This window comes from Pan troglodytes, chromosome 3 (genome assembly GCF_028858775.2).
Source record: "Pan troglodytes isolate AG18354 chromosome 3, NHGRI_mPanTro3-v2.0_pri, whole genome shotgun sequence".
Taxonomy (NCBI): domain Eukaryota; kingdom Metazoa; phylum Chordata; class Mammalia; order Primates; family Hominidae; genus Pan; species Pan troglodytes.
Genome location: NC_072401.2, coordinates 107,815,234 through 107,834,424, shown reverse-complemented (window position 1 = coordinate 107,834,424; position 19,191 = coordinate 107,815,234). Strand labels below are relative to the sequence as shown.

Below are 19,191 nucleotides of genomic sequence, written 5' to 3'. Positions count from 1 at the left end.
AACCATTCTTAAAACTTACCACCCACTCTCTCCTGCTCTGCCTCTGACTTTTAAATCATGCTTGTTAATTTCTTTGGAGACTTGGCTGACAAGCAGGATGTGATGTACTGTGCAAAGCCATGCTCACAGAGGTACAATACCAGGTCAGTGTAGGATTTTAATGATGTAGTTATTCCTAATAGTTTGGAGGTATGACGAGAATTAAATAGAACATAAGCAAAAGACTTTTGGAATTCAAATAACATTTTGTCCTTCCATGTTTCTCTAATTTATAGTATAATGAATAAGCATATGGTATCCAGATTGAAGTGGATCTGGGTTAGAGTCCTATCCTAACCCGGAGCTGTGAGCTGTGTGACTTGGGGAGGATCTTTATCCTGAGCCTCAGTTTCCTCATCTGGAAAATGACTATAATTGTGTCTACAACACAAACTTGTTATGAGGATTACACCAAAAAAATTACATAAAGCACTTACCGTATGCCTGCCTCAAAAGGCAATCAGCTGGGTGTGGTGGCTTATGCCTGTAATCCAGCACTTTGGGAGGCTGAGGTGGGAGGATCACCTGAGGTCAGGAGTTCGAGATCAGCCTGACCAACATGGCAAAATCCTGTCTCTACTAAAAATACAACAACTAGCCGGACATGGTGCCCCATGCTTGTTATCCCAGCTGCTTGGGAGGCTGAGGCATGAAAATCGCTTGAACTCGGAAGGCGGAGGTTGCAGTGAGTGGAGATCATGCCACTTAACTCCAGACTGGGCAACAGAGTGAGACTCCATCTCAAAAAAGGAAAAAGTAATTGCTCCGTGAAGTATAGTTGTTATTATTATTAATACTATTATTGCTATTATTGTCTGGTTTTTTTGGGAAGTCTATATGATGAATATAGCCCAAATCAATCAGATTGGGCATAAAACAAAAGCAAAGCATGTTATTGCTAAACCTCAACTTTGGGCAACTTTAGCTTTTTTTTTTTTAGAAAATCCATCACTTCTTGATTTTATGTTTTAGATGTTTTCCCAAAACATTTTGGAGAAAAGAGGCATAAAAATGAAGTACTCATTTACACACACAGTCCTGATAAATTGTACCTTCTGTGTCCCCTTTTCTTTTTCCAGTGTGACTTCTCCCCCTCTGTACACCCTGGAACATAACTCTGCCGTACTGGCCAAGTGCTACAGCCGAAACGAGAACAGTATCTGGTTAAGCAGATGTGTATCAACAACTACACTCTGGAAAAAAGGACGTAACTCCGGTTCTGCCACTTAGCAACTGCAAGATCAACCACTCTGTGCCTCAGTGTCCTTTAAAATCGGGTTAATAACACTACCCAATGCAGAAAGCTGTGTGAGATGGTATATTAAAGGGTCCATGAGTGCCAAGGCACATGGTCATGCAACATAAATCTTAGTTTTCTGTTACAGTATTCAAGGTATGTAGTATTCGTACATAGCATTGCATGCACACATACATACAAACATAAAACTGACATTTTCTTTTCTGCATCATGGTAACTACCTTATTTTCCTATGGTGTGTCCTTAGGTAATCTGCACTGCATAGAAATTTACAAAATATAACACCTATTTGATTCTTATTTTCTCAGTATCTTAGTCACTCCCACTATGCATTGTTAGGAATTTGGAAACCCTGAGTTCATGTTTTAGGTCACGAAAATACACTTAAGCCTCTGAGGTTGTTGTTTTACTGTTTCAAGCTAGCTAAAGACTGCTAAATTGTAAAGCCTTGCTTTATCCCCAGAAAACAGTCAAGATCTGAATTTTATACTAGTATCTATACCAACTGTGAACTGATACTCTTTGATAGGAGTCTAATAAAATTGTCATGTTGTCCTAATTGATGTATTTTTCTATATCTTCATTTATGTTTACAGTTCATCACTGTGTGAGCAACACACACACACACACACACACACACACACTTCTCTATCTAACCTAAATATGGAATGGGAAGATAGCAAGGAAGTTAGGGGATTTTCTGACCTTTCTACGGTGAATTGACAGTCTCTTTTATTGGTTCCAATGTTTCAGATATTTTGATATCAGCAATTCCGGTGATAGTATCTAGGAAGTTAGCTCCATACCACAGCTTTTGCCAGGAAAATAAAAAGGTTATTTTTCCTTGGAAAGTAAAAACTACATATCCTAACAAGTTTACAGTTCTTTTAGTGTAGGATCTATTTTCCTTGACTTGAGATTGTCAATTCCTTTGAAAAAAAAAAAGAAAAAAAGAAAGTATTTACCACAAAAGGAGATCTTTGTGGCATGAAGTGTAAATAAATAGGGTGTTACATCTGATATTCATGACCATTATTTCTAAATACCATGTCTATGGCATTTATGATACTTTGTATTATGATGAGGAAAGTATCTATTGCTTCCTGGTTATTACTAGAATTTATAACATGGAAGTGTTTGTAATTGAATCATGTGCATAAGATAAGTGAGTCTCTAAGAAGTTAGAGCCACTCTATTGTCTGGGCTCAGAGACTGAGGAGTTAATAGCTTTATTAAAGATTATGAGACCCTCTGCCTCTGTGCATTTGGCTAAAAAAAATATTTATCCATATGGGTTGAATATATGTTATTTCTTAGGTAAGAAAAATAAAACATAAAATCTTTGACATATGAAATTAATTTATATGAACATACTTTTATGATATTCTATATTATACTATGTCATCTATTTCTCTTGAATGAATAGAAATGATCTTTTATAAAAAAGAATCTAAACCAGGGTAATGGAATTTAGCAGAAGTGTTTCAAGAATAAGGTTTGGGAGATTTGAGATCATTTGACAAATTTTTTGAGAATCTGAATTAAGCACATTTGTTTTGTTGAAATTTTTTCTTCAACATATTATTTTCCTTTAGTAAGTACAGTATTAGAAAGATACTGATTTTTCGCTTGCTCTTGAGGTTTTAGGCATTTCTTCAATAATGACATATATTTGTATGATTAATCACTAATTATAATTGTAAATGATAATGCGAGTATATGTATGACTCTCAGTTTTCAACTTAATTGTCTCAGAGTTGGTGAACAAAAGTTTGGTTATTATAAATCAAATTCTTATATCCTCAAGACACCAAATTATACATCTAGCTTATGCTCATGGATATTCTTTTCAAACTATAAAAGTGCAAAATTAAATTGTCACACACACACACACACAGAGAGCGAAAAAAAATATTTATTAAGTATAGAAAGCCAAACCTAATATATTAGCCACCTCAGAACAAGAAAGGAAATCTAATGCCAGAAATGAAGATGATTACACATTTTTTAAATCATAAATATGAGCAAGGCAGATATGTGTTCATTATAGTATAAATCATCAAAATCGACACAAAAAACGTCAAATTACTATGGCAGAAATTGTTAAAGTTGTTTGAGAATCAGTTCCAGAAAGTTGTTCAGCTTAAGCTGTCTTCATGGAAGATTTTTCAAACCTTTCAGGGATTTATAATTGCCAAAGGATCTAAATTATTGCAGAGAACCATAAAGGAAGAAATTTTTTCTAATTCATTTTAAAAGGTTGGCATATTTCTGATCTGAAAATCTGACAAATATAGGATAAAAAGAAAAAGCTGTCAATCCATCTCACTATTGGTAACATTGCTAAAATTATAAATAGATCTTAGAAAATTAAATAAATACAGTACTCTCTCAAAAGAATATTATATCCTGATTAAGTAATTGCCAACAAGTATTTTGCCTCCGCACAGTTCACAAGCTAAACATACTCCCATTATTAATGTCTCTCATCAAAATTGTGTGATTCCTCTCAGCAGTGATTGTTAAAGAAAAGGAGTAAATAGGGGGAGTATATGTGTAGATTTCAAAAAGAAATGTACCTGTTGTGTCAATCCCCAAAAAGAGACACTGTCTTATGGTCCCCAGGAAATTAAGATTTAAAAGTGGTTCTATTTTCTTCTATGTTCTTTTCTGTATTTTTAAATGCTTTTTATAATGTATATATTTATAATCTGAATAATTATATGCCAAAATACTCAGAAGAAAAACAAACAAGCAAGCAAACAAGAAGAACAAAACCAAACAAAAACATCATGAACATTCCTGCATGGGGATGTGACTGGTAGTCTCACTAAAGACCAACCAACCAAGCTTAGACTGAAGATTTATATTCCCATAAATATTTCTGTCCAGACATGGCCATTCTTCATTGGTTCAAGAACCTTCAAACTGCATTCAAATTAAGACCATCTGTCCACCAAATTTAAACTGCTGACCAGTGTCCTAAAACATCCAACAGTAAGCTTATTCTAAAACTAGCTCAGACTGAGTTAATCAAGTCAGCACCAACCACAACTGGCTTATCAGTGTTCCTCTCAACTTGGTTAAGTGTTGTCCAAGGTTAAAGCCATTTGATCATCCTAACCACAAAATCTGGTCAATACTCTTAATGTCTTCTTTATTAAGAAAAGAAATATCTTCAGAGCAAAGGATTAACCATTCAAGCCAATGAAAATGGGAACTTGTCTAAAACTGTGAAAGTACATTTTAATCAAATTGCTATATCAAGAGCTACTTGCAATAAAACTCATTTGAGTAGAGATACAATTTTCCTGAGTATACAGACGTGTAAATTATAAATTATATATACACTTGTATATACAAACACGCATAAATAAATATATGCATGTGAATATATATGTATGCCCATATGTTTGTATGTATGTGTGTGTACATATATAAAATTTGAAATACAATAGTTGCTTGTCAGCTAGAGTCACCTTTACACCAAAATATCTCATTTCATCAACTGTGGAAAGTCTAAATGTCCTCCTAATGATTTCTGTAAGTTCCTGGGGACTAGTGTCCTTCTAGCTTTAACTTCCTGCCTCTTCTAAATTACTTTAATTCAGATGTCATCCCACAATCTCCAACTTTTGTGGTGCCTGTCCTGCGCTAACACAGGAGTATAACTTAGACTTTTCCATTAATTTTCATCAAAATAAAATAAAATACAAAGCAAAACCAAAAACAAAACAAAAATAAAAAGCCACCTTCATGTAAGAAAACTGTAAATGTGGCTGACTTTAAAATAGTTCCTTAGCCCTTTACATTTACAAAACTGAGAGATCTAGCTTTCTGCCCTACTATGATGTCATAGTTCTTCATTCTCTCCTTGCCTGTTCCTTCCTTCCCTCCCTGCATCTCTCTCTCACTTCCTCATTTTATGTCTCTCACTCCCTCTCTCCTTTTATACCCTGATCTTCTCTACTCTTTTCTTGGCTTTTTCCCTTCGCCAGCAGATTGGCTGTTACAATACTTTCTGTGAGTTTAGCTATTGTTCTCAGGATCCCGTTTTCTACCTCAAGTAGCTAAATTAAACAATTTTCTCAGACAGTATCCTTCCTAAGAGAAATTTGGCAGCCAGCTGTTAAAAGATAATACATTTTTTATCCCTACTACATTATATTTAGCCAAGTCAGTGAAAATGTAATTTTTCAGATTGTGCTTTCACCTTGATTCAAAAAAATCAATCTTTCAACATCATCTAATAATAAATTATTCTGCTGTAAGACCTCTAAATTGACTCAAATCTAAAACCTGCATTAGACTTATGAAAAATTATCAAAAAATTTCAATTTTACTGGAACTTATAATCATGCTCGTGAATTCTGAACTTTATTTTTTAACAGTCAGCTGTTGCATTCAGCAAATGATTTAAACTGTAACTGAAGTCGGGCAAGGGGGTGGTTGAAAAACTAAGAGCTTATGCTTGCTGTGTTCTATAAGGAACATAGGAAAGAAAGTTTGGCTTTGTTCTTCTTCAAAAAATCCCCAACACAATTAATATGTGTTTATGTAGATGGTTGAAGAATGTCCGTTTACAGTTTAAGGAAGAAAAATTAAAATAAATCCTGGCTCAAAAATCACTTCTTAGGAAACAGGCTGCTACTGCCACCTGGGGGAGATTCTTTCCACTTCATTCAAGAAACCCAATGTGTTTATCAGATGAAGGAAGGCAGTTCATGCTTTTCTTGTCACAGCTACACAGGAAGAAGACTTTTTAACTCTCTGCCCGTGAAGTCACAAGGCACTCCAGATGTCTCCAAGTTTCTTTCACCCAGAAATACATATTTCATCGACTTTTTGAGAAATACAAGAGAAGATGAATCAGACTATAACCATACTACAAAAAGCACCAAGAAAGTATTTTGGATCAGTATGGGTAATACACTAAGAAGTAGAAAAAATAAAATTTGAGTTTTCAGTAAGAAAATAAAACTCAAGTTTTAAAGAAAAAATGTATTTGACTTCAAGTTATAGTTAATTTTACTCCTTTCCTTAAATATACTATCATTAATTGATATGAAAGCTACATGTGCTGATATAATCATTCCAGTGGTTTCATAAATTAGGATAAAATAATACATTTTATTATATGAATATAGCAAAAAGAATTATCTTAAAAAATTTGAAAAGTATTATGAACTAAATACTGATGTGAAGTCATGATCTAATTGTAGATCATGAAAAAATTGTAATCATTGCTAAAGAATGTCTAATTTCTGTTTAATACCCATATTGCATTTCTTTATGCTACAAATAAGATGTTACCTATAAGAAATGCACAAAATAAAAAAATGCTAAAAATAGAATATTTCCATACCTATTAAAATTACAAGTCTGTCAAGTGTCATAAAAAAGTCAGTGCTGATGAGGGGAAGGCAACTAATCATTTATAAAGAGGCTGTCTGGTAATAAATTAACTAAATAAAATACATACGGTGTCAGTCCCAGAGTGGTACAATAACGTTATCAGATGGTGAAAGTTCATATGAAAGAACAACTGTGCCAGGGCGAGAGATGTCTTTGTGGAGAAAGCATTTTCAAGACTGGAAAAGGTAAGCGAAATATAGCAAATGGATTGGGATTGCATAATTAATTTTCTAAAAACATTACACCCTGATTTAGGAGTAAAAAGGAATTGACTGCGTCTCACTGCAGTTGACACCACTGAATGAGCTGAGAGAGCTGGTGTGAACTGGAGGGACCCGCAAAATGAGTGTCTTTTTATGGAGGTATGAAGCTCCTTCAAGGTGTTCACGTTAGTGTGTGGGTATAATGGAGTGAGGGGCATTAAAGGACAAGAAGGACCTGCGGTACTTAAAACTGTGTAATAAAGTTACAAGATCTAAGCAAAAATAATAAATATGCAATATTAAAATGTCTTTATTTCTGAATCAGTAGCTTGGGCAGTTTTAGCAATTGGCAAGTAACTCTGCTTATAAATCTAGTGAAAATGATTAATGACCTTAAAATGCTGTGGGGGATCATGCTGTGTACAAAGGATCGGCCACTGTGCAGGTATTGTACATGGAATAGATTCTCCCAAGATTCTCCCCCCTTCTAACTGAGCTGCCCAATATGTTAGGCTTTACTTTCTTTATTAAAGAGCCAACACTTACACTAATGGACCATAGAGATGATTTATTAATTATTTTATAACAGAAATTACAAGTAGTTTGTATTTTCACCAATGTTCCCTGGTTGTAAAAAAAAAAAATGTAGTAAGCAGAAACAGAAGTCTTCTTTAACATTATTCATATTTCATAGGAAAGAAGCATTCAGGAAATCAGGAAGGATGATTTTTTGCAGATACCACTTGTGTATTCAGGCAGTGGGTCGGGAAGTGGGAAGATGGGGGATGTTGTTAGAAAGCAAGAAGGGTTGTTTCTTCTACTGTTCTATTCTTACTTCTCCAATAGTGAATAACTTTTAAATACTACTGCTAGCTTTGCCCCTGAGCTCAGGAACTTCAACACCTTTTCCTAAACCAACTCACCTACCACATTGATGAGTTAACATATTTCTCTTAAACGTGGTTTTTATGATCTTCATGTAATTTGGGATTTTTTTCCTCGTTTTCTGCAATTACTGTTTCCTAAATCCTTCCTTATCTGTATTTGACTTCTCTCTCCCTTCTCATTGTAAACTACAATTATTCCACATTCCCTTCTGTCACTGGGGGATCTCCACTTTAGTGGAGCAGTCCTCCTCCATGCTTTAGTCACTTCGAATGAAGGGAAAACAAATCTAAAATTGAACTTGGAGTGCAACCAGGCCAGGTAAGAAAACTTACATTGGGGGAATGTAGAAGCCTAATTATGCGTGCTATGCCTTTGTTTTCCTACAGCCATGACAGACCCCAACAAGATGATCATCAACTTGGCCCTCTTTGGCATGATTCAGAGTGGAAAAAGTTCTGCTGGAAACATTCTGCTGGGAAGCACAGACTTTCACAGCAGCTTTGCTCCCTGTTCTGTGACCACATGTTGTAGCCTGGGCCGCAGTTGTCACCTCCACAGCTTCGTGCGTCGAGGTGGGCTAGAGGTAGCCCTGCAGGTCCAGGTGTTGGACACTCCAGGTTATCCACACAGCAGGCTGAGCAAGAAGTATGTGAAACAGGAAGTCAAAGAGGCTCTGGCACATCACTTCGGGCAAGGGGGTCTCCACCTTGCACTCCTGGTTCAGAGAGCAGATGTGCCTTTCTGTGGGCAGGAAGTAACTGACCCAGTCCAGATGATCCAGGTAATACTAAGATGCAATTACACTAATGCCATTATTACTTCTTGGAGGACATTATCCTAATAGTATAATAATAATAATAATGTTATACTATTAGTATATAATAATATAGTATATAATAATTTATACAACTAAGTGTTGGTCACCTAGGAATAGTCAGTAAAAATTATTTGATTTTCCCAAGTCATTTTTATGACTTCCTTCAGAGGAACCCAATCAGTCATTTTACAACTGGTTTGTAGAAAAAAAAATTGAGATATTAAACTTCAGAGGTTAACCAAGCCTCAAACTCCTAGAACAAAAAACCCAAATAAGTTTGTAACATGTTGTCCCTGGACTGTCTGCATCAGAATCAACTGGGCTGTTTGTTAAAGAAGATTGATCCAAAACGTACTGAAACAGAATCTCAGGAGTGGAGCCTGCATATCTGTATTTTCATAATTTTCCATGTATTTCTCAAAAACAGTCAGGTCTTAGAACCGCTGAACTTAAACACTGACTTGCATCCATTCAGCATCAAAGGGACAATCTCTTATAGTTCACCAAGAAATAGGTGCTCATTCACTGACTTGGTCATTGAACACTCTATTGAGCATCTAAACAGTGCTTAATTACTGGTAAATGAGACACGAGCCCTTCCTTCAGAAAGTTTACAGTCTAGAAGAGGAAAATTAGATAAACAAACCAGAAAAAGACAATGCATTAAGTGCCAAAGTAGTATAATGAAAAAGAGGGGGTTTCATAAGACTTAAGTCATAGTGAGCATTCAAGGGAGAGTTGTGCATTATTCATAGGGAAACAATTCAGAACTTCAGATCCTTTGCTTGCCTTATCAGCTGTAGCATAAGTGACTGCTCCATTCTAGCCAAAAGAAGACCATAGGGACCTCAGGTTGAGCATAAATAACACATGCTACCTTTCCCTGGTGGTCTATTCCAATTTGTTTGCTTGTTCATTCATTATAGGTCACTAAGTTGGAGGCTTATTCACAGTCTCCAACTGTGAATAAGGACAGGAGCTGGATAAGAGGCCTGGACATGACCACAGCTAGGAGACGGAGAGAGTTGGGAGTTTGTGTGTGTATGTGTGTGTGTGTATGTGTGTGTGTGTGTATATGATGTGTGGACTATTACTAACAATTCCTGGAAACTATTCATCGAGCTGCTCTATTCTATTCAATCTGTTGATTCTTCAGTCTGAGTCAATCTATATTTACCTGCTGGACTTCACTAGTATTACTCAAGAGCCTCAATGAGTCACTGAGCTCAGAGACACCAGGTCTATTAGAAGCTCCACAGTTAAACTTTATACTGAATGGTGAACAGATCTTTTCTGTTCAAGAAGAACTTGTAAAAATGCGACCCTTCTTTTGGTTCAGTCTCAGCTCATACTGACATAGGCCCTGTTACAGCCCAGAAAGATAGTTACTTTGTTTTAATGAAGATTTTTTTCCTTTAACTAGAAAAGATACTTCTACATGACAGATACACGCATTGTTTTTCAGTAACTGTGCATGTTTCTAAAAATGAAAAAAAAAACCCAGCCGTATGTATAATCACAAGAAACTAGCAGAAAAATCAGGGTGACAGGAGCATAAAAAATGCTCATCATGTAACTCCTGAAAAACCAAGGACCTGCTATACAAAAATAAGGAAGAATAGAAGATGATTGCAATTAAGAAACAATATGGGATCCAAGAAAGCCCACAAGCCTCCTCCAAATTATGAAAGCCTGTATTTCAAGCAATGTTTCTGGTAGAAATCAAGTGGTGGGAAGCCTGCATCCATGACACCAGTATAATCTTTAGACAGTTCTTAAAAATTCATTTAAAGCTATTATTAAGTAAACATTTAGATGAGGCTATAGATGGATATAATTCAGTAAATGCAGTAAACACATAAACAACTCTTTTTCAAAAGCTACCCTGACTCTTTCCATACGTCTCAATATTTCCCTACCATGAACCTATGCTGAGCCCAAAAGGTTATTTTAAATATCATACATTTTGAAAATAGGTTTTAATAGTTTTAGGATATAGGACAATAATGTCATCTGTGAGGCTTTTTTATATATGTGAACTCAATTCATACATGTCTTTGGTCTTTTAAAACAATATTTGGCATACAGTCTTCTCTTACAGCTGCCTTCCAAATCAGTATGCAATTCAGGAACTGAAGGCAGCAAGGAGATGAGCTAGGGCAAAGCTCAGATCCCAGATATTTCTTTCTGAAATAAATAACTTCTGTCTCCCAGGAAAATCAGCAGCCAAGGTTTAATCATCTTGAGTGGCCTATGATCCCTGGGAGCACTGCAGACCTATTCCAGGGTTCTGCTACGGTCTTTGGTTGATGGTCACTTAAGCACAGGCTGGCTGTTTGTGATCTTCCTGAAGGTGCCTCAGATGCTGGTGGCAGCCATCTGTATGTGCTCACAGATTGGAAGCTGTTGCAGAGTGTCTGAATATTCAACAGGACCAGCAGCTGTTAGGAAGGAGCAAGAAGCTGTTAGGTCCTCAGGCTTCAGGCACACTATGGATGTCTTTTTCTTCCTGGCTGATGCAAAATGGAGTATGGAGTATCTGCCTTCTTTCTTTTACTCCTTTTCAGGGGCACTGACTAGTACTGTAGAAGGAGTCTACCAAGCCAGAGTCAGAGAAGTAGCTTCTTCTTTCCCATGCCTCCCTGTTGTCTCTTTAAATATCTTCCCCAATTTGTACTCTAATATTTTGCAGAGGAGTTATATGCTACTGGCTGTGATGATGGAAACATTTTCCCCAAATGATCCCTTTTTCTTTTTGTTAGGCCTTTATTAATTTACAGTAAAATGAAAGAGATATCAGTGAGTCATGTCCCCAAAATCAAGAAATAGAAGGAAGAATTTATTCAAATATTATCTGGAATCTCATTTGAATGTTTATAAACCCACAAATAATGAATCAGAGAAGATATAATATAGTCACCTCAAGGAAAGAGCTGGCATACAGCCAAGCTGCACTAGGAATTGTGCCTAAGTATTGCCTATGGTCCATTCCCCCCCCCCCACTATTATGGTATTCTGTATTATTACTGTGTACAAGCAAGTTTCAAGCATGTACTTTTATTTCATAATCAACAACCGAACTGTTGATGTTGCAGACGAATGTGTTTACAAAAAGCTTGGAAAAGCTCATTCAGAGCCTGAAAATACTAAATGAAGATTATGGGCTTAGTTGTTAGAATATAGTTAAAAAAACAAGCCTAATTACTTCATAGGTGTATGACTATAAATGTTACTAAAACTTTCTTGGTTTCAATTCCTTACTTGTAATGTGGAGATAATTTTATGTATGTTAAGAGTTCTGAGCATTATATTTAATAAATACATCATGCTCAGCATTGTGCCTACTTACAGTAGGTCACAGAAAATGGTAAAGTATTACTAGTATTGTTGTTTTTATTGTTATGATCACTATTGAGATTGTGAATGAGTACTCATTCAAATGAACTACTGGATATGGGCAAGATAGCATAGAGATTAAGAGATGGGTTCTAAAGTATTCAAGTCTTAGCTACTGATTTGCTTTGTGATCTCGGGCAAGTAACTTCTGTAAACTTCATTGGTAAATTGAGAAAGACAGTAGTGTCTGCTTCATTGGGTTACTTGTGGGATTAATGCCCTTTTAACAGTAAATGATATAGCTTAGGCACAGGCACGTGGCAAGTGCACAGCAAATAGCTCTGGCCATTATTATTTTATTGTTAGTATTTGTCTTATCCTAAAATTAGGAAATAGTGTTTTTTAGGTTTATCCTGGTAGACTTATGAAGAAAATACGAGTAAAATCAAATTTACGTGGCCCTGATTTATAAACATAAGAAGTAACTTTTTTATTAATTTAGAAAAAAAATCTGGAAAAATCTTCACTGGCTTAGTATGGTTAAATTGAAAAGCCCCAATTTAGTGGGAAAGATGGGGGACCTTGGTTCCAGGTCCAAGCCTGTCAATAATCAGCCATATGACTTTGGCCAAGTCATTTAACACCGTAAGTCCTCAATACCCTCATCTGTAAAATGAGGCAGTTTATAAGATGATCTCTGAGGTTGAATATTCTCTGGATCTGGCCTAACGAGAAATTATCATTCAGCTTTGGCTCTCTGAAAAGGAAAATGTAATGTTTTAATTGGGGTGAGAGTAAGGGAATAGCATAAAGTATAAAAAAATGGTCCTCATTGTCCTCCTGTTCCGTGATAATTTTTTTCTCAGTTGATGTAATAGTTGGCTTTTTTGTTTGTTTGTTTCCCCCTAAAAAGTCCAGATGCTATGATTTCATCAACCACAAACAAATGGGGCAGGGCTGGTGAGGTCCTGGGAAAATGAACATAATTCCTGGATAACAAAGTTTATATCCTAACCAGTAGTCCCAAAAGGACTAAATGGACTCATACCCGTTAGCACTCAAACCAAACAATTCATGATTGATCGTAAAATTTTCATCTAGCTTAGTACTATATTTAAATTATTAACACCAGATAACTTACATTAACTTATCTTGCTTTTGGATTTTTATGTGAGGTATCAATCAACTGTAATGATTCTTTCTCTGGGTCCATAGAGAACATGTTTGGCCACTAACGTGATGACTATTCAGCAAGCAACACTACTTTCAGATATTCAACTATTTTCTGGCCAAAATCGACTTAAAGATTTTAAGCTAAATCAACCACTCTCTTCTGTTTTTGGCAGTAATTCAAAAGTGCAATTTCTCTCACAGTTTAAGGTATGAGCATCCTTTCATAAATAAATATGTAAAAACTTCCCAGTGGCTGAACACATGGACTTTTAAGTGGCATGGCACTTACAAATCTGTTATCCTTAGGTGCTTTAACTCATGTTCTCTGAATGAGATTGTGGTTTAAAGTATGGGAAATGTCTGGTGGAGACCAAAAGGGAACATGTTAATGTTACAATACAGAAAAACAGGAACAAAAGAAATACTATGAAAGTTAAACCATTTACTTCATTAAGTACTAACCTAGAAAGAAAATAATTCTGTGTTATGATATATAACTCAAGAAAGGACTGTTTGTGCCAAATAGTTTATTTAGCATGCACTTTTATTGTAGCAATACTGTATTTCAAAAATATTTAAGGAGGCAAATACCTTATCCATTAAGTCACTGGGGTTCAAAAATATTTAATAACAAGTATGATCTACACATCAGCCAATACATATCTAAGGGTAAGTTTAGGATGGCTCTCAAGGAGTTAAGAGCAGTAGCTATTTAATAATTTGTATGAAAACATTTTGATATTTGACAATCAGTATGACCATATTCATAGCGTACTTGGTGAATATCAGGTCTGGCTCTAAATTTGATAATCTTTCAGAGATAAGAGTGATCAAAGATCAATAGCTGTACTTGTTTAGAAATAAAATCTCAATGCTGTACAATCTCAATCATGCTTGATTACATTAATTACCTTGTTAATTCCTACGTATTTTTTAAGAATCTGGTCACTGCACCATCACATGCAAGACATTTTGTCTGATCTTTCCTTTTTACCCTTACTTCCCACCTCCACCCCAAAATGGGCAAAATGATCACCTTTATAATGCTAAGATAATTTCTATCACACTTGCAACTGAAACAAATTCAAAGTATTTCTTTCCTGTCTGTCTCCCTTCCCAAGTTAATTTAGTACACAAAAATCTCCACTAACTGTAAACAGAATATGTCTGTCTTGTTCCACACCTGTCCCTACCATGTAGAGCATGCCTAGAACAAAGTAGACCCTCAATAAATATTTGCAGAAGGAATAAATCATCTAAAATGCTTTATAAATTTCAGATTCCAGGCTCCAGCCCTAATAGTTCTGATGCATTTTTAGAAAGCCTCCCAGGTGATTCTTATGCAAATGATCCAGGGATTGCTGTATTCCCAGAGCCCAGATCTAATATACTTAGTACTTTATTAATTTTTTTAGCCACTTGCATTAGTTTGCTAGCGCTGCTGTAACAAAGTACCACAATCTGGGTGGCATAAACAGCAGGTATTTACTGTCTTCCAGTTCTGGAGGCTAGAAGTCTGAAATGAAGGTGTTGTAAGGGTTGGCTCCTTCTGATAGCTGTGAGAGAAGATCTGTTCCAGGCTTCTTTCTTTGGCTTGTAGATGGCTATCTTCACGTATGCATGGCACTCTCCCGGGACTTGCGTCTTTGCCCAAATTTCCCTTTTTTTATAAGGACACCAATCATACTAGACAGGGACTCACCCTAATGACCTTAGCTTAAAGAATTATATTTGCAATGACCCTATTTCCAAATAAGGTCACATCCAGAAGAACTGGGGATCGGAATTTCAACACATGAGTTTGGCGGAGGATGCAATTCAACCCATAACATCACTGCTCATTTACTTTGCAACTCTGTGACTCCTCTTCCAGCAGAGACCTGTTAACAATATACTGAATATACAACAAACTCTAAAGAGGTCTGCTAATTTTGCTATGTTACCATTAGGCAAAATGGGATGTTGACATTATATGGATACTAATTTTTTAAAAATTTATTTTTTAAAGTTTATCATCTATTACAGTAATTATTCCCTAATATACTGATTGTGAAACTTTAAGCAGGGTATTTTTAGAAGGAAAAGAAATATGCAGTTATTCTATGGTGGGTGTACATAGAAAAATTTTGAACACATATGAAGAAAAAGTTTGGGCCTATTCCTTGAAAGAGTCCCTCTGAATAGAAAATAGTCCAGACTACAGGCAAATTCATCATGATAAACTGCAAAAAAAAAAAAAAAAAAAAAAAAGAAGCTTTACAAACATTAATTATACTTCAAAACCAAAACCTCGAAAGAAATAAATAGAACCCTAAGCCTTCTATTTGAGATGACAATGAGGGTCTAAATTCCAAATTAATTTAACAGATGTTTACTGAAAGTTTACAATGTGCTAAAAGCTTTGATTGATATGGAAAGACATGAATCTTGCCTTCAAAGAGTTCACTATGAAGTTGTAGAAATTGATGTATAAATAAATGAATCTGATAAAAGCCAGACTGTATCAGTTGTAATTGGTGACCATGATTGTGATGTTTCTAATTTTAAATGTTTTGTCCCGTAGTTCTCACGAGTATTTTCATGTTAGATTTACCTATCCAGATTCCTTCCTTCCTTACTCCTGCTTGCCTTCCTTCCTTCCTTTCTCCTTTCTTCCTTTTCTGTTTTCTTTCTTATTTCCTTCTTCTTTTTTCTTTCTTTTCAATTTTTCAATATTATAAATTCTAATCCTGTATTTTTTAGGTACATTGAAAATGATTTCCCAGACTGTCTTTCAATATTTTCAATAATTTTTTAAAAGCAGAGTTTGTACTAATACATATAACTCAAAGTCTTTATAAGTCAGTTTGCCAATATGATAATGGAGATAATAATAGTATCTCCCACAAAGAATTGCATTAAGCTTCAAAAGAGGTAACGCATGTAAAGTGCTCAGCATAATATCTGGCACTAAATGTTAGTTTTTCTCCTTTCTTTCTTTCTTCTGATTATTAGAGGTCTTGGGTGTTTCTTATTATGTTTATTCCTAGGCATTTTGTATTTTTCTTGCTATAAACTGGTAGTAGCTTTGGAAATATTTTGGTAATAGGAGTGTTCGGAATGGAGGTAATGTTATTTTGTTGTCACATTGTGATTTCATGTAACTTTAGAAATATCCCAAAAAGTTCAAGGGTTATTTCTAGATGCCTTTTATATTACATGAACAATTTGCCACATGCTGTTACTTCTGCTTTATATCAGCTTATATTCACTAATCAAACAAGAATTTATTACATAACCAACTTCCACATATTACTAAACAAAGGAACGCCAGTCTTCAATGTTTTTCAACCACATTAGAGGAAGTCATCAGATAAATTGGGTTCCATTCTAAGCATGTGAAGTCAAGAAGATGAGACTCACAGTTATAATATTTTGTGGTTCGTCCAAATTGCCAAATGTATTTTTATCTGAGCTTTTCCATTACATGTCACCTGATTAATCAATAGATTCTTAACAGATTATGTAATTTTATATCTTTAGTAGATGCTTTTAATGATAATGATAACACATTTCTACAAAAAGTAAAAGATAAAACAATTCCCTTGACTAAGGTCCTCTGACTTAAATTCAGTGGCTTTAATGGACTCAGGTAGTCAGACAAGTATAAATGATTACTGAATGTTGAAAAATCTATGCAGCAATGATAATATGCAGTTTTGAGGTTGTGTATATATCAATTATCATAGTAAAATAAAAGAGAGAATTTAATTCTCTGTTTAATCCTGCCTTTTTCAGAAAGTCAAGCCTTTTCCCTCCATTTATTTACAATACTTGACCCTGTCTTCATTTCCTACATTGTATATCAGCTTTCAGAAACATAATAATATGGATCTGCTGGCTATCTATATTGGACCGTAATAAATCCTTTGCTCATTTTTGAGGAATATAGTTCAAGTTCAATAGTTATCTAACTTCTCTCTTTCAGGAACTTCTTGGACGTGCTTGGATGAATTACACAGCCATTCTTTTTACCCATGCAGAAAAAATAGAAGAGGCTGGGCTTACTGAAGATAAATATTTACATGAGGCCTCTGATACCCTGATAACGCTGCTAAATTCTATTCAGCACAAATACGTTTTCCAGTACAAAAAAGGAAAATCACTCAATGAACAAAGAATGAAAATCTTAGAAAGAATCATGGAATTTATAAAAGAGAATTGTTACCAAGTTCTTACCTTTAAATAAAATTTAGGTGAAAGGAAAGGAGCATTGGGTATTGGAGTCAGAAACCTAGCTACAAAGAATGGCTTTATTGACATGAATGTGGACCATAAGTATTCTGATATGCTGCTGGTGAGAGTGTACATTGGTATAACCACTTTGGAAAACTAGAAGTTAAAAAGAACATCAATGATTGAAGATTTCTAATGCAAATCCCATGACATAGCAATTACACTCCTAAGTGTATACCCAACATAAATGTGTACATTTGTGTACTAGAAGACATGTATGCACAATAATGTTCATGGAACTACTATTCAAAAGCTAAACATATAGACTATTCAAATGTCTATTAATATTAGAATGGTTAAGTAAATTGTGGTATGTTCCCACAGTGGGATATTAGAATAAGTAATTAGAATAAGCAAGCTCAACTATATGTAACAATACCAATGAATTGCCCAAACATAATGTTGAAAAATAAGCCAGACATAAAAGAGTACATACTCCATGATTCCATGTGCAGAAAGTTCAAAAACAGTAAAACAAATGTAATCTAAACTACTCTGATGGTAGAAGTGCTGGAAATTGGGAGAGTGGTTAACCTTGGGGAGGGGATTGTGAGTGAAAGGTTACACTTGATGTGGCTTCTGAGATTCTGGTCATGTTCTTTTGTTCTCTTGATTTGGAGCCTGGTTTCACGGGATTTGTTCACTTTGTGAAAATGCAACAACAAACACTTGTGATTTATAAACTATTTGTATATGCTATATTTAAATAAAAGTTAAAAATAATTAGTTATTATCCATTAAAAAGGAACTAGCTCCACTGCTTACTTGATGCCAGAAAAGAAAAATTGTTTAAACTTGTCAGAGTCTGTTTCCTTCTTTGGAATATCTACTCATAGTTATTGTAATGATTAAATGCCATGGCACATGGTAGTTGCTTAAAATATGTTAATTTTCTTTTCCACTTCCTTGTAACCTGTGGTTTCTATTTCAGTTTGGAAACATTTGGTAAAAACTCAGAGCAAGCCCTTTAGCAAAAATGAGTATAACAATTGTGATAATTGACTATGAATAAAGCCTTCACTAAAGACCTTCTACCTTTGAAGGTTGGCCACTATGGTTTAGTGGAGAGCTTCAGGATGGTCCCAATGGTAGCAGTGAAAACTGAAGGAAAATAATTCCAATCAGTCATAAGAGTGAAGTCCACCAGCAAGTCAAAATTAGATCACTTTCATAAATATTTGTATATGAACTTCTTAATTTATAAAATTTTTTCACAAAGATAGTTCCCAATTCACAGTTTGTTCTTATAAGCTGGTGGTTATTCTCCCAGAGTAGTCTTCAAAAGCCTACTTTAATGCATAATATTATGTGAACTCCAGTACACATGTTTGAATTTGTGCTAGATTTATGAAATGTTTCTATAGGAAAGCATAATACAGATTCCAACTTAAAACAACATCTCACTTATTTCTTTGCATGACCTCTTGCTCCTATGCTGTGGGCCCTGGACTGAGAAGTGGGAGACTCAACAATGGGGCAGAGTTTGGAAGTGCAGTGAGAACTGACACTTGCCCCACGGGTTGTTGGGGCTTGGGACAGAGAAAGAGACTTGATGCTAAGAAGTTGAAACAATTGTGACTGGTGGAGAAAAGCAGGATGGAAAAGAATTCAGGTGTTAAGTTCTTCATATGCTTCATTTATGTGTTGTCAGTTAACTTTTCTAGAAAACAAAAACTAGTTCGTTTCAGGAAATATATATGGTGCAGAACATTAAGGATTTAAGCTCTGTGAGGCTGGCCTGATATTGATGATTAATAGAGAGATGCTTTTAGTCAAAGAGGATTTCT

General features: G+C 35.2%; 1 protein-coding gene across 3 annotated transcripts; it reads left to right on the top strand.

Moving 5' to 3' along the window:
• Positions 1-5,149: 5,149 nt before the first annotated feature.
• On the top strand, positions 5,150-17,375 carry GIMD1 (GIMAP family P-loop NTPase domain containing 1). Of its 3 annotated transcripts, XM_016951087.3 has the most exons (5): positions 5,160-5,320; positions 6,040-6,897; positions 8,190-8,584; positions 13,172-13,336; positions 17,097-17,375. In XM_016951087.3, the coding sequence occupies exons 2-5, from the start codon at positions 6,816-6,818 to the stop codon at positions 17,355-17,357; spliced, it is 903 nt and encodes a 300-aa protein (XP_016806576.3). In that variant the 5' UTR covers positions 5,160-5,320; positions 6,040-6,815; the 3' UTR covers positions 17,358-17,375. The 3 variants fall into 3 exon arrangements, with proteins under 3 accessions (XP_054539224.1, XP_016806576.3, XP_054539225.1); XM_054683249.2 differs by having other exon boundaries at positions 5,150-6,897; XM_054683250.2 differs by lacking the exon at positions 13,172-13,336 and having other exon boundaries at positions 5,186-5,320.
• The last annotated feature ends 1,816 nt before the right edge of the window (positions 17,376-19,191 follow it).

Bases quoted from the DNA above. Each gene is read 5' to 3' on its own strand.
- GIMD1 (XM_054683249.2), top strand. From the start codon at position 6,816: ATGGTGAAAGTTCATATGAAAGAACAACTGTGCCAGGGCGAGAGATGT. The intron at 6,898-8,189 runs GTAAGCGAAATA...GTTTTCCTACAG, and splicing joins CATTTTCAAGACTGGAAAAG to CCATGACAGACCCCAACAAG. The intron at 8,585-13,171 runs GTAATACTAAGA...CTGGGTCCATAG, and splicing joins ACCCAGTCCAGATGATCCAG to AGAACATGTTTGGCCACTAA.